This window comes from Rhinolophus ferrumequinum, chromosome 7 (assembly GCF_004115265.2).
Source record: "Rhinolophus ferrumequinum isolate MPI-CBG mRhiFer1 chromosome 7, mRhiFer1_v1.p, whole genome shotgun sequence".
In the NCBI taxonomy this organism is placed as follows: domain Eukaryota; kingdom Metazoa; phylum Chordata; class Mammalia; order Chiroptera; family Rhinolophidae; genus Rhinolophus; species Rhinolophus ferrumequinum.
The window spans coordinates 30,183,282-30,206,173 of record NC_046290.1 but is presented as its reverse complement, the minus strand read 5'-3'; the positions used below and the strand labels follow the sequence as shown (position 1 = coordinate 30,206,173).

The 22,892-nt window shown below is 32.1% G+C and overlaps 1 protein-coding gene and 1 non-coding gene across 2 annotated transcripts in view; one reads left to right on the top strand and one right to left on the bottom strand.

Annotated features, from left to right (window-relative positions):
• The window catches only part of HCN1 (hyperpolarization activated cyclic nucleotide gated potassium channel 1), a 346,451-nt gene that overhangs the window by 189,744 nt on the left and 133,815 nt on the right, over positions 1-22,892 (top strand). Inside the window, exon 3 of the mRNA XM_033110926.1 lies at positions 12,255-12,416. Within this exon, the coding sequence (XP_032966817.1) occupies positions 12,255-12,416 (162 nt within the window). The remainder of the gene's footprint in view (positions 1-12,254; positions 12,417-22,892) is intronic.
• LOC117025400 (U6 spliceosomal RNA) lies at positions 21,058-21,164 on the bottom strand. The gene has a single exon (XR_004423603.1). It is a non-coding gene; the product is annotated as a U6 spliceosomal RNA (small nuclear RNA).

Below are 22,892 nucleotides of genomic sequence, written 5' to 3'. Positions count from 1 at the left end.
CAAGCTATTGTTAAAAAGGTGAGAGAGAGAATCTCACACATTTCTACTCCATCACACCCCACCCCAAATGAATCTGTAAACGGACTAAGTGTGGCTACTAGGAGATGTGTAAGGAAACAATTGTGATAGCTCTGCAGGAGGTTTAGAGAAAAATGAGTCCTGCTTAAAACAGTTGTTTAGTTTCTGGAGAGAGAGAGAGAGAGAGAGAGAGAGAGAGAGAGAGAGAGAGAGACAGAGAGATGCGATTGATGCCTGGAACACTAAAAAACCAAGTGCCTAACACTGTATGCTGTATAAGGCCCATATTTTTGGTGATAACGCAATCAAATATATACAAAAAAGGCTTATTACTTTTAAGGACCCTGCCACATATATCATTCTCTGTAATTCTTACAACAATCTCATAGTTAAGTATTTTCAACACTTCACGTGGTCTGGCAAATACTCAATGCTCTATTTGAAGTGGTGAAGAATTCTAACGCATACTTGGTTTGGAAGGTTTCCAATTGGTGAATCTGAAATGATGCCATTTTCCAATAGATCAAATCCTACTCAAATGTTTCTTGGGTTGCTAAGGCCTTTGCCAACACTTCTTTGTTTTTTAAGTTTCGGTTTCTCTGGGGGGAAGTTGTAATACTAATATGTTTATTTTTAACTTACTGTGTTTTATCAAATGTCAGAATGTGTGGTTGTGTCACTAAGATTCACAGTTCTATTTTACTGGCTTCATCCCCAAAATCATGTACTTAGTAATTTCTTTCAGAGGCATCTGCCAACACAGGGAATCAGCACCACTTTTCTTTCAGAGCATCTCTATCATAAATCCACTCAAATAAATCAGTATTTCAAATTTGACTAGCTTATCTGGCTAGAATAGCAAGATAGCATGCCAATGCATGACGTAACTCTGATGGCCACACTAGAAGATTATGCAGAAGCACTGTTTTCCTCTGAACAGTTTTTTCCTTTCTCTCGCCTCGCCTATTGACGTCCGGCAAATGGTGCAATGTGCTGGTTTGCACATGACCATACCAGACGGTAAATGATGAGAGGAATCTGTTGATGTTCAGAAAGACATTGTGTAATTTATCCAAATACAGTGGTCTCAATGGCATTTTATTTTACCATGTATTTATATTACAATTAGCTTTATTATTACGTTTTTATTTATTTAATTTGTTTTATCAACAAAGATTTAGGGAGATTATTTTTATAAAATAGTGTTTTACCTCAGGGTTGTCTTTGAATTTGTGTGTGTGTGTGTGTGTGTGTGTGTGTGTGGTATTGGCTTCCCAGTGTTCACTTTCTAAAGTTGTACTTTTTTACTTGTTTAGGGTATTATGGAATTTTACATGAAGACTGTACCTTTGAGGTCATTTGTTCCATCTCCTTTGTTTTCGTTGGAAAGCTAAGGGAAATTTTTGGAAACTGATTAATACAGATTAGGACTAGAACTCCAGTCTCCTTATTTCAAGTTATACATTTCCCCAACAGACAATTTTTTTAACTTCTTTCATGGCAAAATCTTTTGTTTAGTGTCTTTCATTTCATGTTAACTTTGTTTATCTCTAACATTAACAAAATAATTCCTCAAAGATTTAAAAAAGTATATATTATGTAGGTACCGATTTAATGTTCCATAAAAATATGTATCACTAAATTAAAAAATTTTACCACTCTACACACACTGTAATTTTCAATATTTTAAGCCCCCCCAAAATTAGTTGTAATGCCAAACATTTATCATCACTTATGAATTTAACATAGTTCATGAATATTAGACCAAAATCATTGAAGTTATTTCTTTCTCACAGAATTTATAGAAAATGGAAGACATAACAATATTTGGGGAAATACTTTAAAAATATATTAGCAAGAGACCACCAAACTATATTATGAATTTTAGTCCTATCCTGGGGACAATTTAATAGAATTTGGTTAACTCAGGGATGGTGCAAAATTTTTTTCTGAATTACATCTGAATGGAGTGAAAAATATGTCATATTCTTACTTGGTAATTTCAAAGCAATTCAATATCTATTCATTGACTCTATAATATCTGAAAGATATTCTCTACAGGAAAACAATTTACAGAGTATAAAAATGAGTTTAAACATGTGCTTTTTTTGCTTTGATAGTTCCATCACCAGAGATTGTACGTGGAAATGATCTCTCTGTTTTAAGAGCATTCATTATTTACATGAATTAGAAAATACTAATTATTGAGATGAAGTCTCCAAAGTAAAATATTTCTTCTTATCAAGATTAAGTGCATTTCTCCATTCCATTGTATAGAGTGTTTTTGCCCTTCAGAAAGCATAAATTCATGTGATTGCTTTTGTATGCTGAGAAAATGAACTAGTAACAAAAAACTAGAATAATTATACTATTTGTAGCTCAAAATGCAGAGATAACTAAATTTGTACTTATTGGAGCATATAACATATTACATATCTGATGAGACAGCAGCTATACAAAACTGAGAGCTAGCAAAAGGTTTACATGAAACTGTAAAAATATAAACGAGAATATTGTTAGCAATATGTTATGTCCAAAATGAATTATTCCCCGTTCCTCTCCTAAAACCACAATGTTATGGAAATACCATTTGAAATTCAATCACAAGAACTTTGCAGAGTTCATAGAATATTGCTAATGTGCTTATTTGGTTTTCACCCTCTTTCTCTGCAAACATAACACACATTCACACACACTTATGTAGCCACTTATTGTTTTTTTTTCAATATATTTTTTAATTAAATTTTTGGGGTGACATCGGTTAGTAAAATTATAAAGGTTTCAAGTGTACATTTCCATAATACATCATCTATATATAGCATTGTATATTCACCATCCAGAGTCAGTTCTCCTTCCATCAGCAAATACTTGATTCTCTTTACCCTCTTCTACCACCAGCCCTTTACTCTTACCCTCTGGTAACCACTAAACTGTTGTCTATGTCTATGAGTTTTTGTTTCTTTGGGGTTTTTTTTGTTTTGTTTTGATTTTGGGGTTTTCAGTTTTATATCCCACATATGAGTGAAGTCATATGGTTCTTGACGTTTTCTGTCTGACTTATTTCGCTTAGCATCATAATCTCAATATCTATCAATGTTGTCGCAAATGCACTATTTCATCTTTTCTTATGGCTGAAGAATATTCCATTATATATAGGTACCACATCTTCTTTATCCAACCATCTATTGAAGGGCACTTTGGTTCTTTTCATGTCTTGGCTACTGCAAATAATGCTGCAATGAACGTCAGGATACATATATCTTTACAGACAAATGTTTTCAGATTTTTTTGAATAGATACCCAGAAAAGGGGTTTCCGGTGTGTATGGTAATTCTATTCTTAATTTTTTGAGGAACCTCCATTCTGTTTTCCATAGTGGCTGTACCAATTTACAGTCCTGCCAGCGGTGTATGAGAGTTCCTTTTTCTTCACAGCCTCTCCAACACTTGTTATTATTTGTCTTTTTGATGATAGCCATTCTGACTGGGGTGAGGTGATATCTCATTGTGGTTTGAATTTACATTTCCCTAATAGATCATGAAGTTGAGCATTTTTTCATATATCTGTTCATATATCTGTTTTCAGGTCCTCTGCCAATTCTTTAATTGGATTGTTTGTTTTGTTGTTGTCGAGTTGTATGAGTTCTTTATATATTGTGGATATTTGCACCTTATCAAAGGCATTCTTTGCAAATATCTTCTCCCATTCAGTTGGTTGCTTCTTTGTTTTGTTGATGGTTTCTTTTGCTATGCAGAAGCTTTTTAGTTTGATATAGTCCCATTCATTTACTTTTACTTCCTTTGTCCTTCAGGTCAAATTCATAAAACCCTCTTTGAACCCAAGGTCTATAAGTTTAGTAACTATGCTTTATTCTATGCAATTTATTGTTTCAGGTCTTATGTTTAGGTTTTTGATCCATTTTGAGTTAATTTTGGTATATGGTAATGGATATCAATCTAGTTTCATTCTTTTTCACATGGCTTTCCAGTTTTCCCAGCATCATTTGTTGAAGAGGCTTTTTTTTCTCCATTGTATGTTTTTGGCTACTTGGTTGAAAATTATCTGCCCATATATATGTGGGTTTATTTATGGGTTTTCAATTCTATTCCATTGGCTTATGAGGTTGTTTTTTGCCAATACCATGCTGTTTTGATTATTGTCACTTTGTAGTACTAGTGAAGTCAGGGAGTGTGATGCCTCCAGCCTTGTTACTTTTTTCTTGGGATTGCTTTAGCTATTTGTGGTCTTTTGTGATTCCTTACAAATCTGATAATTTTCGTTCAATTTCTTAAAAAAATGTGACTGGAATTTTGATGGGGAGTGCATTAAATCTGTATATTGCTTTGGATAATATGGCCATTTTACTATGTTGATTCTTCCAATCCATGAACATGGAATATCTTTCCATTTCTTTGTGTCTTCTTCAATTTCTTTTAATACTGTCTTATAGTTTTCAGTGTATAGGTCCTTCACATCCTTTTTTAAGTTTATTCGTAGGTATTTTTGTTGTTGTTGCTATTGCAAAAGGAATTGTTTTTTGTTTTTTTCATTTCTTTTTCTGAAATTTCATTGTTAGTGTATATGAATATAATGTATTTTTGTATATTGATTTTGTATCCTGCAGCTTTACTCTATTCATTTATTATTTCTAAGACTTTTTGGTGGCTTTCTGTATAAAGAATCATGTCACTTGCAAAAAGTGACAATTTAACGACTTCATTTCCAATTTGGATGCTTTTTTATTTCTTACTCTTGCCTGATTGCTGTGGCTAGGACATCCAATATTATGTTTATTGGAGAGTGATAGAAAAGTGAATGAACAAGCATAACCCCCATGTACATAATTTACTTTAGGAAGTAGCTTACACACAGAGGAAAATCAAATTACAAATAGACATTGTAAATGACCTTACTAAGAAGAGAATGTGATGGATAAGTACTCTGGAAAAAATGAAATTAATGAAAATTAAACAACTTAAGATCATTGTATATTCTTCTGCTAATCATTTCCAAAGGCTAGGAATGAAGACAATATGTACAACTACTGTTTGTAGTTGTACAAAGAAGACATACAAGAATACATACAAGAAGACATGTATGATTATACTTGAACCTTTAATAATGGTTGTGTAAAGGCTGTTTGATGCTTATGATACTCACTGTATTTCAGGATGAAGTCATATTGATTTAATAAAATATAATTAATTTTTTCTAAGACATTTTTTTGCAAATCTTGTCTTGAAAACTCAAAAAAGAAATTTAATTTTTTAAATAAAAAGTTTAATAATCTCTTTCCATGTATAGTACATAATAAAAATGTTAATCAAGAAAACAATAAACAAATGTTCTGTTATGCCACATAGTTCTCATGAAAGTTAAAAACATATGCTCGTTTTTTCTAAGGTATTTAAAGAATGTGAAGATTTAGGTATATTCAGTTAACAAAATGCAAGCTATCATAAGCATATTTGTTTTTGACCTATTCCCAGTTGTCAACTAATATTGACTTGAAATTAAAAGGAAAATGAGTAAGATTAGTAGAAATGGTTCATCTCTGTTAGGTACTTATTAGCATTGACCCATTTATGCAAATTAATTGTTAGTTGGATAACCACTGTGGGCAAAAAAATATTTGCTGAGCATCAGTTCTGTACCACCAGCCATGCATTGTGCCTCCCAGTTTTCAAGGTTTATATTTTTACAGCTTACACTGTCATTGCTCCTTATCACTGTTTCCTACTAAAAATGTTCAAAGAATCTATATTATAATGTTTTCCCATTTTTCTTATATTTTTTTAATAACTCATGATCTTTGATTTTTTTCAGACTACTAAAGCTAAATAAAAAACAATATTGCATAAAGACTTACTTTACCTAAGTGTTTAGATATATGGAATTAAAATCCTATATAAAAAAATATATGATTAGAAATGGCTGATACGTTATATAGTAGCAAAGTAATGAAACAAATTCATAGATACCTGTTGTCAAGGTAAAAGAGTTAAGAAACAAGACAAATACTTTTACAACTGAAATATCTAAAATTGCTTTTTAATTTTCTACATATACATAATTGTTAAACAAATATGTGGACATAATCAAATTAATCAATGCTCAAATCAGCTGTACTTTGTTTTTTAAGTCACAATTGATAACTAGTACATTCGGTTCTATAGTTGTTATGACTATAAGCACTGTTTAGTTTACTGCAGAGTCATGTAATTAGACATATCTTTCTGTATAGTTCCAATGATAAGCTATCTGTGCCACTTCAAAAAGAATGCTCAAATAGATGTATATATTTTTTAAATTTCAATCCCCCATTTGGGGAAATGAAGTCTGCCTTAAATATCTTTACACTCCCCAAAGATGTGGGGAAGTGGGAGAGGGACAGAGGCACAAAGTAGCCATGACAGTACACCCTTCTGGAAATTCAGTTTTGTACCAGATCATAATTTGAACATGTAACTGTGATAAGCACTTTACACTACAAGGCAAGCTAGCTCTTTCTCTGTCTCAAAGGTCGAGTGAGTATTGTTTTTCTGAGAAGCTAAACTGAGGAGGTGGTAAAGGGAAAAATAATTAGGAAAAGACTTAGGAAGTGAAGATTCTTTTTCAGTTTAAAATGTTTTTGAGGAATTGAGAGATTTTACTGTTTTTAACTAGTTGGAGTAAAGTTAGTGTAGAAGTTAATAATTCTGAAGAAAAGATAACCAAGTAATTATAGCACATCCAAGAGTATAAGCGGAAGGCTTGTATTACATATGTCTTTTTTTAAATTTCATTTTATATTAATTCATTTGTAATGTATTTTACAAAAGTGTCTGTCTATCCACAACTTATAGGGGAGAGAATTGGTTTTCACCATGGATTGGGGTACTCAGAACTAATGGTTTGGGTTCTTGGAGGAGGAAAAAGATCAGGTTAATATCCAAAAATTATTAGGGATTTGTTTTTAATAATTGACACATATTCTTTGAGTCTAAGGAAAGAAAAAAAATAAGAAAAGCTACAGATGTATGTTTTCTTGAAGGTATGGGAGGACAGAGTTGAGGAAACTTAAACTTAAGAATGTCAGTTTCCTCCAGAAAAGGTAGAACTTTAAGCTGGAACTGAGCAGAATAGGCATGGATTTGGGGGAAGTAGAAAGAGAACAAAATACAGGATAAATGGTGTTAGGAATAAACTATGCTGAGGGCCTCAAATTAGTTGCTGTCCTTTAAAAAATGTTAGTAGCCACAACCTAGAGTTTCCTTTCCAGTGATCTTCAGTAACTCAGGTATAGAAGGTAGCTGTTTTGATTGATCAGAGGTTGACATTTTGTAGAGAAAAGGCAATGGAAAAACACAGAGTCCTTAATAAATGGAGATGTGTGGTGGGTGGAGAGTGAAGTAGTTAAATTCCGGAAATGAGGTAAAGTTATGGGTAGAATAGCCAAATAGAATGAACACTAAAGAACAGAAAGAACATTTTTGTACAGATGGACAAATAAGTGTCTTAAGTTTCAAAGGGGAGTTGGTAAAACGAGGGCACTTGCCAACAGAACCTAAGGGTTACGAAGTATGAAAGAATTGAACCAACTCTGTTTGAGAAAGCTACCAGAGAAGCTGAAACTTTGGGGGAAGGGAGAGGAGGACTCATAAGTCTCAAGAAAAGCAGAGGAAGAGAGGAAAAATTTTATGACAAGGCTGAGGATATAGAGTTAATAGGTAATGTAGGGGTAATTTGGGAAGGGACAATGGAAAGAATCCAGGAAAAAAACACTCAATAACGCGAGGCTCGGACTATAGGTGTATGAGACTAGGGAGTGGAAAATTGCATTTTGACTATATACAGAGGCTTATAGAAATGACAGGCCCAGGTGGTTGCTTTTCTGAAGGTATAGGCTGGCCATTCCTAATGAGATTCTAGATAGAGTAGGGTACTAATAAAAAGTCCAATGACTGCAGTCGCTGTCAGTGTGTTGCAAAGAGATTACCGTGAGGAGTACTCTTCTCTCATATACCAAGAAAAACCTTCCAGTAAGGTTGATATTGCACGTTGTACCTAAAACCTGGTAGGATAACCTAGATCATTTTTAAGGTGGAGTCGGGCTCTTAAAATATTGACTTTCCATCGATTAGGACAAGCACAAGTACATATTGAGTCCTGGATATACATTAGCTGTGAAACAACCTAACTAAATGTTTGTTTTCTTCTATTCTGTCATCAACGCTGGCATATACACTCCATCTAAAAGATATATCAAGTTATGCAGGTTTAGATTTATAAAGAGAAACAAAAGAACCCAACCTTATGTTACCCTTTAACGATAAGAGTGTTCTCCATCAAGAGAGCCATTTCTGGCCCATTGGATTTTCTTAATGTTGCTTTGATAAGACTTCTAAAGATATATTTGAAGCCTTCAATAGATATTGAGATCATAGAAGCAATCTAGCCTATAAATGAGCCCCATCTGTGCAAAGACTAAGGACAGTTCAATGTATGCTTCGGAAAGTATTAAATTGCTTTGACAATTTTTGTGGTTAAGTCAAACATAGGAAATCAAACAGTTAAGGATCGACTAAGGCCCACTGATTACATAGGTGGTTTATTAGACTGAGAGTCTCCTGAATCCAGTTTATCAGGAAAGAATGTGGAAGCATTGTGAAAGAACTTAGCAAATTTATGGATATCTGCCATACAGCACAGTTTGGGATTTGGCCTTTTAGAAACAGGGTACAATATACATTGCTCCTGGGCAAAATGTTATTAAAAATTATAACCTTGGTGAATAATTCTGCAAATATTAAGGCAGGATGGGGATTCTGAATTAAATTGTGTTACTTAGAGCATTCTTTAGTACTGGAGAGATAATTAGCTGTCTTATCTGGAGTCAATGGATTCCAATGGGGCAGAATTCTAGAACTATAACATAAAAACTATTGAGGGGGAATTTGTGACCGGATACTTTCCTCTTACTGAAGTCAAATGAGCAACAGAATGTTCTGAGGTGGAACACTGTAAATCACAGAGACTTCCACTGACATATTTTATAGTCTAGTTTTTGATGAAAATGAAATTCAAAATTTGCTTTTAAAACTTATTTTAATATTTTTTTTTGGTAGACTCTTATAAGTACTACATAAAAGCATATTGGTAGCAGTCAGAATAGCCTGTCTTTCTGCTACCCACACCTTGAATACTCAAATCAGGTTTCAAGTCAGATTATTAGGAAGTTAGAAAATGTAGAAAATAATGAAGTTTTGTTTTGTTTTTTAATTCCCTACTTTAAAACACAGAAGCAAAAACTTCATTCTCTTAGGATCATAAGAGGTCACTTACACCATTATTGCTAAACACCTGCAACATTCTGATTCATTCAACTACAATTTACTGAGCAACATCTATGTCATTTTTGTGTGAAGTTTGCAGGAAGTAGCATTAGGATAATTGACTTAGGAATTTATCACTCAAGAATATCCACCTCACTAATGGGAAAAACTAAAACTATTAATTAATAGTATCATCTGCTTGATGAGGAAGTTAAGCAAAATTGCACTTAGACAGTAAGAAATTGTGGCTATGCATACATTAGATCAGATGTTAACTTCTTGGGTTACCGTAGTGTGACTACCTACGGATGTATGTGATCCATAAGAAAATAATCTTCTCAATCAAAATCTTTTGTGAGCAAGGTTTTATCAGGGCCATTAATATCAGTTACTGATCACATGTGATGATTGTGCCTGCCAGAGAGTATTAGTTATAAGAGCTCAAGAGACAGTCAGATTGGGCTGAGGCACTACACACGTTCATGTATGTGTGTATTGAAATTAATACTACATATGTTGTGATAGTCTTTTGTCAGATAGATAAATCAGGATGGAGAAAATGTGGGTTTGATATTTGAAATTAATCTCTGATATTAACAGGTGTCAAAAGAGCCAACTTGCTACTGCGTCTTCCAGAGTTAGATTTTGGAATAGCTCCAAAAAATGACATCACTTTTGCACATGTAGTATTTAAGGCCAAAAAAGGAGATTGTTTATGAAATTAATTATGTGAGCTATTACTGAGGACTCTCTTTAGAGTCGAGTTAGTGTAGAAATTTTGCACTAGCACTGGATACTAACATTGTTGGGAATGGAAATGTGGTAGACGATAGGCTTAATTCTAAGGATTATCCTGTTACAGTAGGAGTTCAGTAATCACATGGAAGCAAAAACATAAATAAAGAAACACAGGAAAAGTAAAATATGTTTCTAAAATGTTATAAAAGGCCTTGTATCCCTCATTAAATTCCTTTCTGAAAATAGTGGTTATGTTTCTCTGAAAACATTTCAGAAATAATTGGGCTTTCTTAAAGAAATTAGTGAATAACTAATAGCAATGTTATCTCAATTCACTAAATAAGCCCTTAAGATTTCACACAGACACACAAAAATCTGATTCCAAATTCCAAAAATAAAGTAGAAAATCTATAATCATCAGCTTTACTAAGAATGGCCCTACTTGTCCATAACATCCCAAATCTCACTCTACAGTCTAATAATTGAATGGTGATTGCTGCCTGTATGCTCATAATTTATAGATGTTGGCAGAGAGTGTCAGATAGTCATTGTTTGCTTCAAAGAATCAGACTGAAAGTGATTCGTTTCTTGTTTAATCCACAAGTTCATTGTAACTTTATCGTAGTTCCCAACAATGCAACACTTACCCAAAAGACATATTGAATTATTTTGTCAGGAAATACTTAGGTATAAATATAGAATTCTATTACTACACCCAAAATTTTTCAATCCATTCTACTGTAATAGTCGAAATATTTTTAATATGTTTTATCCTATTTTAATTATTTAATTATTTTAATGAGAAGTTATTGATGAAAAAGTTGGTATAATTTCTATTTATAAATTCAGTGGCCAACAAATATCACAAGGAATAACATCAAAAGGATTTTTCTGTGGGTTTGCCAAATACAAAACCAAATTGAAAAATAACTTAGGGGAAAATAAAATTACTCGTGCCTTAAAGAAATTGTGTGTATAGCTGTCTGAATATTAAAATACATGAGCTGTTGCCTTTAAGTCTAAGACCGCAATCTTACTTTTAAAAGGAATTTAGAACAGTGTGTACATTTCCACGAAGGAGGATTTCATTGCTCAGTATAATTACTATGTCAAAAGGAAGATTGTTTAAAGAAAGAATTAATGTCTAATAGAAATGAATCAAAGTGAAAAATTTCATTAAAGACAGATTTGGTGATTTTATAAGAGTAAAACCCTAGCAGTCCTGTAATATTTACCTCTATATATTTCAGTAGACATCTTTTAAGGATTATAGAAGTTTTCTTACAAAGATAAGGTCTCTAAATCAAAATATAAATTTTGAGGGTTTTTTAATTTGTTTGATAATCTCTCAATATATATTGTCCTCTTTACTTCAAAAATAGACTATCCTTTTTGTGAATTATACAAACTGTGATTCTAACTATCTCAAGATACTGTGTCTTATTGTATTTAGCCATATTTGTTGCTTTCATGAAAATACTAATAAGAAAGGTTCACAGGAAAGAGAAGCCTCTACCTACCGTACAAATAATACAAGTAGAAGTAACAATTTTAGTTTTTAAAAAAGTGTTGCACCACGGTGTTTTTTTTTTTTTTTCTTTAACCAAATCCAGAGAACTGTTACCTCAAAGGACACTATTCAAGTTCAATATACACAATTAAAGAAGTACCTCCACTCGTATAGCTAAAAGAGTTAACTGAAATGAATTCTCAATCTTACTTTACATTTTGTAGTTAAACTCCTCTTGTTAATGGTTTTCAATCCGCAGCTCATTTTTTTGGTCTTTCAATAAGGCCATTAACTTAGTAAAGATTGAGAAGCAGAGAACAAGGTCCCTATTGCCCCCTTCTAAAACAGCTTTGCTAAAATGCCCAGAAAAACCAATAAATGAAAACTGGCAAAACCAATGTTCTTTAAAACATGACCCATACATTTAATGCATTCTTGTTATTTCTGTTCCTTGTGGAGAACCTACATTGATTATATTATTCATAAAGCAGAGTGCTAAGTCTCAGTGTAAAGATAAAGAAAAGTAATCTCTGTTTCTATTTGTAAAAGTTTTCATATGTTTATTAAATTAGTACTTGCACCACATAATGTCAATACCTACTGACATTGGTACTATTCTTGACTTTCTAAAAAATTGATTATAAGAATTGACTCTATATTTTTTTGGTCAACAGATTTTCCACATGACGTATGATCTCGCCAGTGCAGTGGTGAGAATTTTTAACCTCATTGGCATGATGCTGCTCCTATGCCACTGGGATGGCTGTCTTCAGTTCTTAGTGCCACTACTGCAGGATTTCCCACCGGATTGCTGGGTGTCTCTAAATGAAATGGTGGTAAGTAATTCATAGTATTTTACACTCTGCATTTCAATGTTTTGCCAAAAAGTTCTAAGTGTTTACGTTAGACTGATCAAATTTTTCCTCCATAATATTTACAGAAAATTTAATTTTGCTTCCATGCATTTAAAATCAGATGTTATGTTTCTCTTCTACAACAAAATTTCATTTACATGAAATGTTCCTGGGAATGTATTTGTTATAGCAGCTATTTTTAGCTATCTTACTCTGGTGCATATTGAGACATTTTATTGCAAAGGTAAATTGTACAAACATGCACACATATATTCATAGCACAGCGTTCTTTAAAAAATGCCAACTGCTTAAATAATTTCTTTCTTTTGACTTGATTTTAGCATTTACTATGTTCAAGATATGCAATTCTAGACATTGTTAAATATACTGAGACCTGTATATCAGTATAAATGCAAATGAGATATGTATAGTATGCAGTGACGTTTCAGATAGTATTTCTTTCTAGGGAAAACAAGGAAAACTTTATGGAAAAGGTAGACTTTAAATTTTACCCTAAAAAATATGTACATATAAAAAACGCTGTGAAATATAAATTTGATTTACATATTTAAGTATGTCTATATTCACATTAAATTTAAGAGCTTTTGATCTACATAGTGCAATATTCACAAAGGAATTGAAACAATAATGAGTATTTTATACATATATATTCACAAATAATTGTTTTTTTATGTAAGTTCTTACACTTCTTTATTTTTGCATTACATTTTCTTTCTTTTTAAAAAATTAAATTTATTGGGGTAACGTTGGTTAATAACATTATGTAAGTTTCAGGTGTACAGTTTTACAATGCATCATCTGTATTTGAGCGCTCACCACCCCAAAGTCTAGTCTCCGTCAGTCACCATATATTTGACCCCTTTACCCTCTTCATCTTTCTCCCCAGCCCCGTCCCCTGTGGTAATCACCGTTGTGTTGTCTGTATCTATGAGATTGTTTCTTTCTTTTGTTTATTTGTTTGTTTGTTCTGTTGGTTCAGTTGTTGCTTTTTGTTTTGTGTTCCAAATATGAGTGAAATCATATGGTTCTTGTCCTTTTCCATCTGACTTATTTCACTTAGCATGATACTCTCAAGACCCATAATGTTTCATGTTTTTGTGGCTGGGTAGTATTCTATTGTATATATGTACCAAATCTTCCTTATCCACTCATCGGTTGAAGAAACTGACATTTAAAAAATGTCGTTTAAGTTAACTATGCATTAAAATTTTATTTTCTTATGTGTGACATTACGGGTGGTAAATTTTATGAAACTTTTACAAAAATTTAACTTTGGAGTAAATTCAACACCCTCTCTCCTTTTCCAGACCATTTTATCAATTTCTTGAGTTATTCTTGTAGAAATGGCATGGACATCTTAGGACATTTTTTTCTCCTAATAACTTTAGCTCAGGCTTTGTACTTGAAGGAAAGAGGAGTTTCCTTCATGTTAAGGAGTTTCCATTACATGTTAAGAAGTATGGTCTTTCACAGACAATAGTTTAGTGGTTACTAGAGGATAACGGGAAAGGGGGGTGCTAAAAGAGGGTAAATGGGATCAAATATATGGTGATGGAAGGAGAACTGACTCTGGGTGGTGCACATATAATGTGATATATATAGATGATGTATTACAGAATTGTACATTTGAAACCTATGTAATTTTACTAACCATTGTCATCCCCACTAAATTTTAATTAAAATAAAAAAGTATGGTCTTTTTTTCTTTCTTCTTTCTAAGCTGTAGGTTGGTGCAAAAGTAATTGCACTTTAAAGGGTTAAAAAAAAGGCAAAAATCGCAATTACTTTTGCACCAACCTAATATTTTCCTCCCCGCCTCTCTCTTCCTCTCCCATTTTTATTTATTCCTTTCACGCCTTTCTTTGAGAACTGATATTCACCTGGGTCTCTCCTTCATTTTATTCATACCTGCTTAAAGGTCACTGCCTCACGGAAGTCTTTCCTAACCACCCTATCTAATATATCACCAAACTGGTTTATACCGGGGGTGCCAAAAAAATGTATACGCATGACTTGTATTCAACTTTTGTTATTGTTATATGTTGAGTATTACAATTTTAATACAGTTGTTTCTGTATTAAAACGTATATACATTTTTTGGCACCCTCTGTATTTTGTCTTTTAAAAATTTATCAGTACGGTGTGCACGCTTGCGGCAGACAAACACACAGACTTGTTATTTATATTTTTCTGTATCTCCCACACCAGAATGTAAGTTCCATTAGGTCAAAGAATTTGTCCAATGTTTCTGTACTATATCTCCAGTGCCTAGAACAGTGCCTGACACAGTAATTTGTTTTAACCTAGTTACTCATCGACGAAAGTTTGAGAGAAGTTCTGTAGGGGAGTTTCTATATCTAAAAAAACAAAGCAAGGACTTTGCTCAGTTCACTTTTCAAATCTGTAAAGTCACTTTGATTATAGACCTGTCATTTTATTTATCACTAAAGAAGCAAAACATAAAGATGGTATTTAAATATTTTGGGGGAGAGGAGGAAAAAGCAACAGCTCAATAATGACCGAGTGAATAATATAAAAACACTACCACTACTGCCAAAAGATGATCTATTATTGATACTAACTAATATTTAAGTCTGCAAATAAGTATTGTTTTAAAATTTACCTAAGTATCTTTTAAAAAATACCAATTGTCTTTATTGAAAGAGTAAAGAGATTATTTTGGGCTATCTATAAAATGCATATAATTGTAAAATTATAATGTAGGGCAATATATCTAGTGATGAGCACATTTAATGAAGAAAAATTTTAATGTCTTGATCATTTTTCTTTAAAATGTCTGCATATACTCATTTGTGTGTGTGTATGTGTTTGTGTTGAATTTAACATCATCAAACCTTTATTATAACCTGATGTTGCCTGAATTTGCAGTTTGCTTGTTGGGTCTTTTTAATTTTTGGATACAAGTTTACTTATGAAATTGGCTCTTATTTTCCTTCAAATTTATTTAATGTTATTTCCATGTTTAACTCTAACATAGAGGACTGGAAACAGTCAAGTTTATGTTCAATTATAAAGACCAAAAGTATTTTTAAATTGTGAATATTAGTGATATGAAGGAGATAAAAACGATGAAAAAGACATTTTTGTATCAATAGAGAATCTTGATTGTGTCATTTGACCTTGGAGATATTATTGTCTGTCCTAAAGCTATTGATTTCTAGAAAACTTTCCATTACAACAAAACAAAGCAAAGTGTATTTACACACAAAGAGAGCTATAAAGGAGAAGAGACAATCCAATATAAGAAAAAAAGCAACCTACATTTATATATCCTGCTTACTATATACAAGCTCCTGTGCTTTGAAATATGCTGTATTATTTGGTACCCACAGCAACAGAAAGAGGAAAGCTCTTTTTCCCCCCATTTTGCAGTTCAGAAAATGGAAAATTTTAGAGGTTAAACTAACTGTCCAATGTCATACAGGTAGTATGGCTTATAGAACCGAGATTGGAATGCATATCTATCTGACTACATAATTTCTGTTCTAAACTACACTAGAATGTTTTTGGTTGCACAGATTGTAAAGAACAGTTAAAAAAACTAATTACAAAAGATGAAATCTGTAGTCACAGCACACCAGTTGCTTTAGAAACTCACTCAAAGATCAGCATTTGAGGTCTGACACTAAAAAATGGCAAGACTGATATGAGATGTAGATGTAGAAAAACAAAATCAAAATGGGAAGGCAAAAATTGAGAACCCAGGCCAGGATAGATGCAGGACACATTACTAATCATTCTTGGTTATGGGAGTAAAAATTATGCAGTGTCAACATGACATTAATACTAAATTATTTTTCATAAAGAATAGGGTGTTTGGTGAACTCCTTGTGCCTGTTCTTTTTCTTATCTTGCATTTTAAATGATTTATATCCTTAAATATTATTTTTAAATTTTTCTTAACTATGTTTGCATTTATATCTGCATCCTTATCTCTCTATGTATTTTGAATTCTTAACTACATTTGCATTTATATATATTATATATAACATATATTAATTTAATATATATATTAAATCCTCTTTATTTGCATTTATATGTGTATGCTTATCTATACCTATATATTACTAGCTAGTTATCCATATATGTCCTATGATAAGAAATTCAGACTTAATGCTATAAATATACTATATCTTTAAGGGGTAATTTGATACATTTATTCTTATATTACTTCTTTTTAATCTTCATTTCATTCTATAGATGTAGTTCGATTCATTTCAGCTATTTCCTTTGCAGTCTTTGTAAATTTTTCATTAAAAGAATTCTTTAAATGTTATTCTTTTAAAAGATTAATATTGACAATGGTGGGTTACTTGAATTGGTTACGTAGGAGACACTGACTTGCAAAATGCAAGCTGATTAATCTTGCTGTGCATTTGTAATATTTGCTTTTGTTTTATTCAAGAAATGTTTGAATGACGGAATTCTATCTGAATGAAAATCTTGGATTAGTCAGATAATTAACGTCTAATAAATTAATTTTGAAAATCTTGTCATTCCCATGATATTTTGTGACTATGATTTAGGTTTAAGACAATACACTGTAATTGTCTTAGTTCATTACTAAAGAGATTAGAGGTAATGGTTTTTGGTTCAAATTACAAATATCATGAAATATTTATTTTAAGAATCTAAGAAAATGAAAACTATGGCGCATTTGAACTTGCATATTAATTTTGATGTAATTTAGGGAATGACTTTACAGAATAGATGAAGGATTCATAGCTAAATAATATGTTTCTGGAGCCATGTTTCTCTAATTGAAGTCTGCTCTCAGGGAATCCACAAGTTTTCTCCCAGCAATCCTGTAAATACTGGCAATAGTATGAAAGCATATTGTGAATCTAGGATCACTTGAATACCTTAAATTTGAATCTGGATTTGTTTTCGTAGTTGAAGTGTTTTGTGTTGTGAGGTGTTACTTAAAATAATTCTGGCTTATGGGTTAATAAGTAAATGATCCATTTATACCAAATGAAGTCTAAATAATCTCATATTAAATGTGGTACAAAATTTTCACCATAGTTAAAAGGAGAAATGGGTTGGAAAAGTTAATCACTTGTTATATATCACACAATTATATTGTGTTAGACTACACACTATAAAAACTAGTGTGATTACAGCACTATATTTACATTGTATGCAACTATTTGGTGTCAGCAAAACATCATCCAGCACAATAAATTTACATTAAAATATTTTTATTATTTTGTTAGTATTTGATTTATAAATGTGTGTTTGTTTTAGCAAGATCTATAAAGAAACTTATTACTAGTGTTATACTTGTATTTATTTGAGTAATATCATATTCAAAATATTTTAAGGGTCATTCATTGTGTTTTATTCTGTTGTAATTTGAAGGAAACTATGCATTATTTCATCCTGAAAGATGCCATTCTAGAGGGAAGGTAATATGCCTTATATGTATCCACATATCCACAGATCTTATGCCAACCTTGTATATGTTGCCAATAAAATAAATATTGTTTATAATCAAATGAGTAATTATCAACAGTATTTGAAAATTATGTGTAAAGGAGTTATTATATTTTAAATGGTCTTCCATGGGTAGTTTTTGCTTTAATAATTTATACATCGAATTATTACTATATCTTCAAAAATAAGTAATCATTAACCAACTTATGGGCAATATAGCATACTCAAAATTCATGAAGTCCAAATTAATGAGCTTCTAATGCTCTTCACTTCTGTTTAAATAATATAACAATATATTCCAGAAAAAAATAAAGAAGTGTGAACCATACTAAGAATATCAGAGTAAAAAAGACACATGAAATATCTGGAAGTGTCTAATTAATAAAATCTATGTAGCGAAAATAAAGGATTTCATTGGAAAATCTAGGTAACTGCCAAATTTTGTTTTCATTTGAGACAACACGGCAGGGACACTTACTAATAACGAAATAGTCATACACTATGTACATTTCCAGCTCTCTTCCGCTTGCATGGGGCCTAGTGATAGTTATGGTCAATGGTCTCTGAATAGCAGTATCATTTTTGACTTGTAGATCTAAGCATTTAAAAGCTGGTGTGCAAACCTCCGGTTCCTCTCCAAAGGTAAGTCTCTTAATTTGTAACCCCAATGTAACATCGTGTGTCCTAATTCATCAAGATAGCAAAATAGGGAAGGGAAAAAAAACTGGCAGAATTAAATTTAGGGTCGTAATTGCAGAATTGCTTCTATCATCTAAACTTTAGTGATTTTAGGCAAATCACTTAACTTTCCTGTACTTCAACTATGACACAAGTGTGTATTTTTTTTCCTACATTTTGCAAGACATTATCTTAGGCATTGAACACACAGTAGAGAATGAGACAAAGTCCCTGCCCTCAAAATGCTTACAGTTCTAACAAGATTTCATTCATACCACTTCTTTCTAACTTCTGAAAACTAAGAGATAATCAAAATGTGGACTCTGCTCTGAAGAAATTTATAATCCAATTTAATAGAAAATTATGTGCAAAAGACAATATGAATTTGAATCAAGGCTTCTGAAATGTATTCACTGCCCAAAGACTTCTGAGCCAGGCAACAAGTGCTAGTGAAATATTGCCCTTTCTGCTTGCCAAGCTATGTACACTTGAAAATGCAGCCATTCATATAGCCTCTTTTATTTCTAATATAGCCACCCAGAGAGTAGTACTTTCTCTAACTCACACAATGGTATGCTCGTGGCAGCCTCGTGTGAATTGAGATAGAGTCTATGAGGAGTATAAACTAAAGGCTGAGAGACACGAAATAGGTGGACATTTATTTCAACTGCTATCTGCTGGTTTTGCATCAGGGAACTTCAACAAAGAGTGCGAAGTGAGACATGTCAGTCACATCTAGCTCAAAAACTTTAAAAGTCACAATAAATGTGTGCTGGGGTGGGGAGGGGGTTAGAGTAGAAAGAGCTATTTGTTGATATCTTCTATTTTAAGTGAATGATTTGAAAAACATAATATATATTATCCTTTTGCAAGTTTCCATACACAAGCAGAATTTTGAAAACTAGGATGATTATATTATCTATTGATAGTCTAGCAAATGTAGAAAGACAAAATTAAAATAGGTTCACTTTTTCTTTTACAAAGCCCAATTAACTCCTTAGATAATGGTCGATTGAAGTAATATAACTAAGATAATATAACTAAGCAATGTAGCTAAAATATCTTAATTAAAAACATAGCTCTCTCTTGAGGTCTAGCAATGTATTTTAGATTTGAAATTCTATAAATTAGAAATTCCATTATTATATTGTTGATTTTTTTCTAAATAGAATGTATTACCTTAGTTTTTTTTTAAAGTCTTGACAAAAGGAAACTAATTTGCTGACAAGTCACTATGTAGTTTTACTGAAAAAAATGCATTCATAAGTCTTGTGAGTTATAACAAAGTAGGTCAGCAGCCTGCTGAGCATTGTAATTCTTAGCCATCCATTTTCTGCCTAATAGGAAAACCAGATTCGTCACTTTCTCTCTATTGGATAGAAACAAGATCTCATCTCAAAAAAAAAAAAAAAAAAAAAAAAAGAACAATTCACATACTGTGTTCTTCCTTCTCAGATGTATATTCTTTTATGGCAACAAACATGGAAATGGATTCTAACCTGGTATTTTTTTTCAAATAAAATGTGCATTATAAAAGCTTTAACATAAACTATACTTCCATATCGAGAAGGATACAGGATATTACTTAAATTACATAATGGCTATGGCTACATTAAGTTGCCTTAACAGTACTAAGACCAATCCATAAGTTCCAAATATGCTTTTGTTTTTCTCTCCTTTTTTATATTAGCTATTAAATTTTAAGCAACAAATGGCTAGAAGAAGCACCATTCATGCCAGTTAGCATAGGCAATTTATCAGAATATAAGAATATGTTCTAGAATCATTGGCTGGTCTTCTCTGTGCTCTGAGGATATAGAAATGGGTCCAGTGTAACCCCCATTTAAATACTCTTCTAGTGTTCCAGCCAGGTGCCTCAGAACCATGGCTCCACCTAAATAAGAGTTAATTCACACCTGGCTCTGCTGTGCAACCTGCAGTCTCATACTCCATGTATAGAGCACATCCATCTGTGGGCTACAACCATTTGTTTTGATTGTATAAACTTGATAATGATGAGAAATTACATAGAAAAAATTGAGAATTCACCACCATATCTTTGTAATTAATAAAAAGATATATAATCATGAACCACAATATAGTCTCTATATTCCAATAACATTTTCTAGGGCATATCATAAAGTCAAAATTTTTTTCTCTAAATACTTTCTAAAGATAGAAAAAGATATTAATTATAATATCTACTTTTAATGTCCACCAAAGCAATTGATGTACATATTTGTGCTAGCCTTTGTAATGTGGTGCTCTAAGATCCTTATTCCTGCAAGTTAGGGAAAGGTTTCCAGTGGAAAATTTTTAATTTCAGGTGTATGAAATTGAGGACGTAAGTCAGTTGACCATCTCAATTTGCCATAAACTGTATTTTTGTCCTTATGATTATATATATATGTGTATATATATATATAGTATTCTTAGTCCAGCTGTTGAGTCATATGTATATATTTTTTAAAATATGGAACGCTTCACGAATTTGCATGTCATCCTTGCACAGGGGCCATGCTAATCTTCTCTGTATCGTTCCAATTTTAGTATATGTGCTGCCGAAGCGAGCACCATATTTTTTTTAAAATGTATGTAATTAAATGGAATTATAAGATGCTTAGGAAAAATGCCATTTCAGGTGATACCCATTACTAGCTATGCAGTGCTCCCAAACTAAAACTAAAGCATTAATACTCCATTAATTAATGATTACATTCTGTCTAGCACTTTCGTAATTCTGTTCTCAACTATGTTATCAATTCTTAAGGAAAAAGAAAAAAAAGAAATTTGGCACAGGTCAGTAATCAGTAAATATTAGGCAAGTCAAATTAAAGTTCTTATTAATCTATAAAATTTATGGAAGTTATTCTCCTGAAGGTAACTTTTCATTTCACTCATCAGTGTTATTATTTATCTATAATTTTTAAAAAAATATTTTACCAGGCAATTAGAACTTTTCAAAATAGCTCTTTAGGAAAGTAGGAAAAAGAGATTCAAACACATAGATTTTTATACAATGAAACGTATAAACATGGAAACCTTATAAAAGATAGAGCTGGATGCAGTTTATATATGAAAGCGTATGAGAATGACATGTTGTAATGTCTTCTAATGTATTACTCTGTCATGTAATTTGTATCCTGATGCATTGTGTGAACAGACTCATTATCATAGTGGGTTAGTGTTCAACAGGAATTAAATCACAACAAAATTTGAAGGAGAAACAAAAGGAAGGATAAATATTATTTTACGGAAGAATGAAAACAAAACAAAACAAAACAAAATAAAACAATACAGGTAAGAGATAGGAGCCAAATAGCTAATACAGTAAAGGCAGATTGCCTTTTCTTCTTTGGGCTATTTCTGCCATTGAGGCCATGCAGTATTGTCACTAGATGTCTTTGAAGCCAGCTTTGTTTCTTCCAAAGAAAACTTATATCCTTTATCATAACCAGCTATTGATTAAAATCTTACTACCATTTTTTTTTTTTTGCTAAGCTACATTCTTATTAAGATCTTTATTTCTCATCTAGTAAGTAAACTATAAGTTTGTTGGTATGTTTCTACCAACATTCTCTTTTTTTTAAAGAATTTAGAAGTTCTCGTTTTTTGTCTTTGTTTTTTCTATTTTTTTATTTTTTATTGGGGAATATTAGAGGGCACAGCTCAGCTCCAAGTCCAGTCACTGTTTTCAATCTTTAGTTGCAGGGAGCACAGCCCACCATCCCATGTGGGAATTGAACCGGCAACCTTGTTGTTGAGAGCTCACGCTCTAACCAACTGAGCCATCCGGAGTCCCATCTACCAACTTTTTTTACTGGATACCTAATATTTAGTATATGCAATCAGGTTTTGTTATTTGCTTCTTTATGCATCTGGCATTTTTGCAACATTCACAACCACGCTTACAGCAAATTGTCTATATTAAGTGAAGAATAAAGAACTGATTAATTACAGTGTCATATTTTGCAATGCTTCACTTTTAAATGTACTTTTATATGCAGTTATCAATACATGAATACATTATGAATTAAAAAGAGATATTCAAAATATCTGTCAAAGATTAGGCAGAAAGTTAGTGAGAGGACTGGATCTATAATAAGACAGCATCTAAATAATATTTAGAATGAGGGAAACATTAATGGCATTTAGTAATAGTTGGAGCAAAGAGCAGAAAGAGGATAGGCCCTCCATTTGGGATTCACAGAATGACAATAAATGACAGAATGTAAGTGGAATACTTTCAGTCCTGTGTAATAATGTCTTCTGTGAAGGTGAAATATTTCAAACTGAATAGAC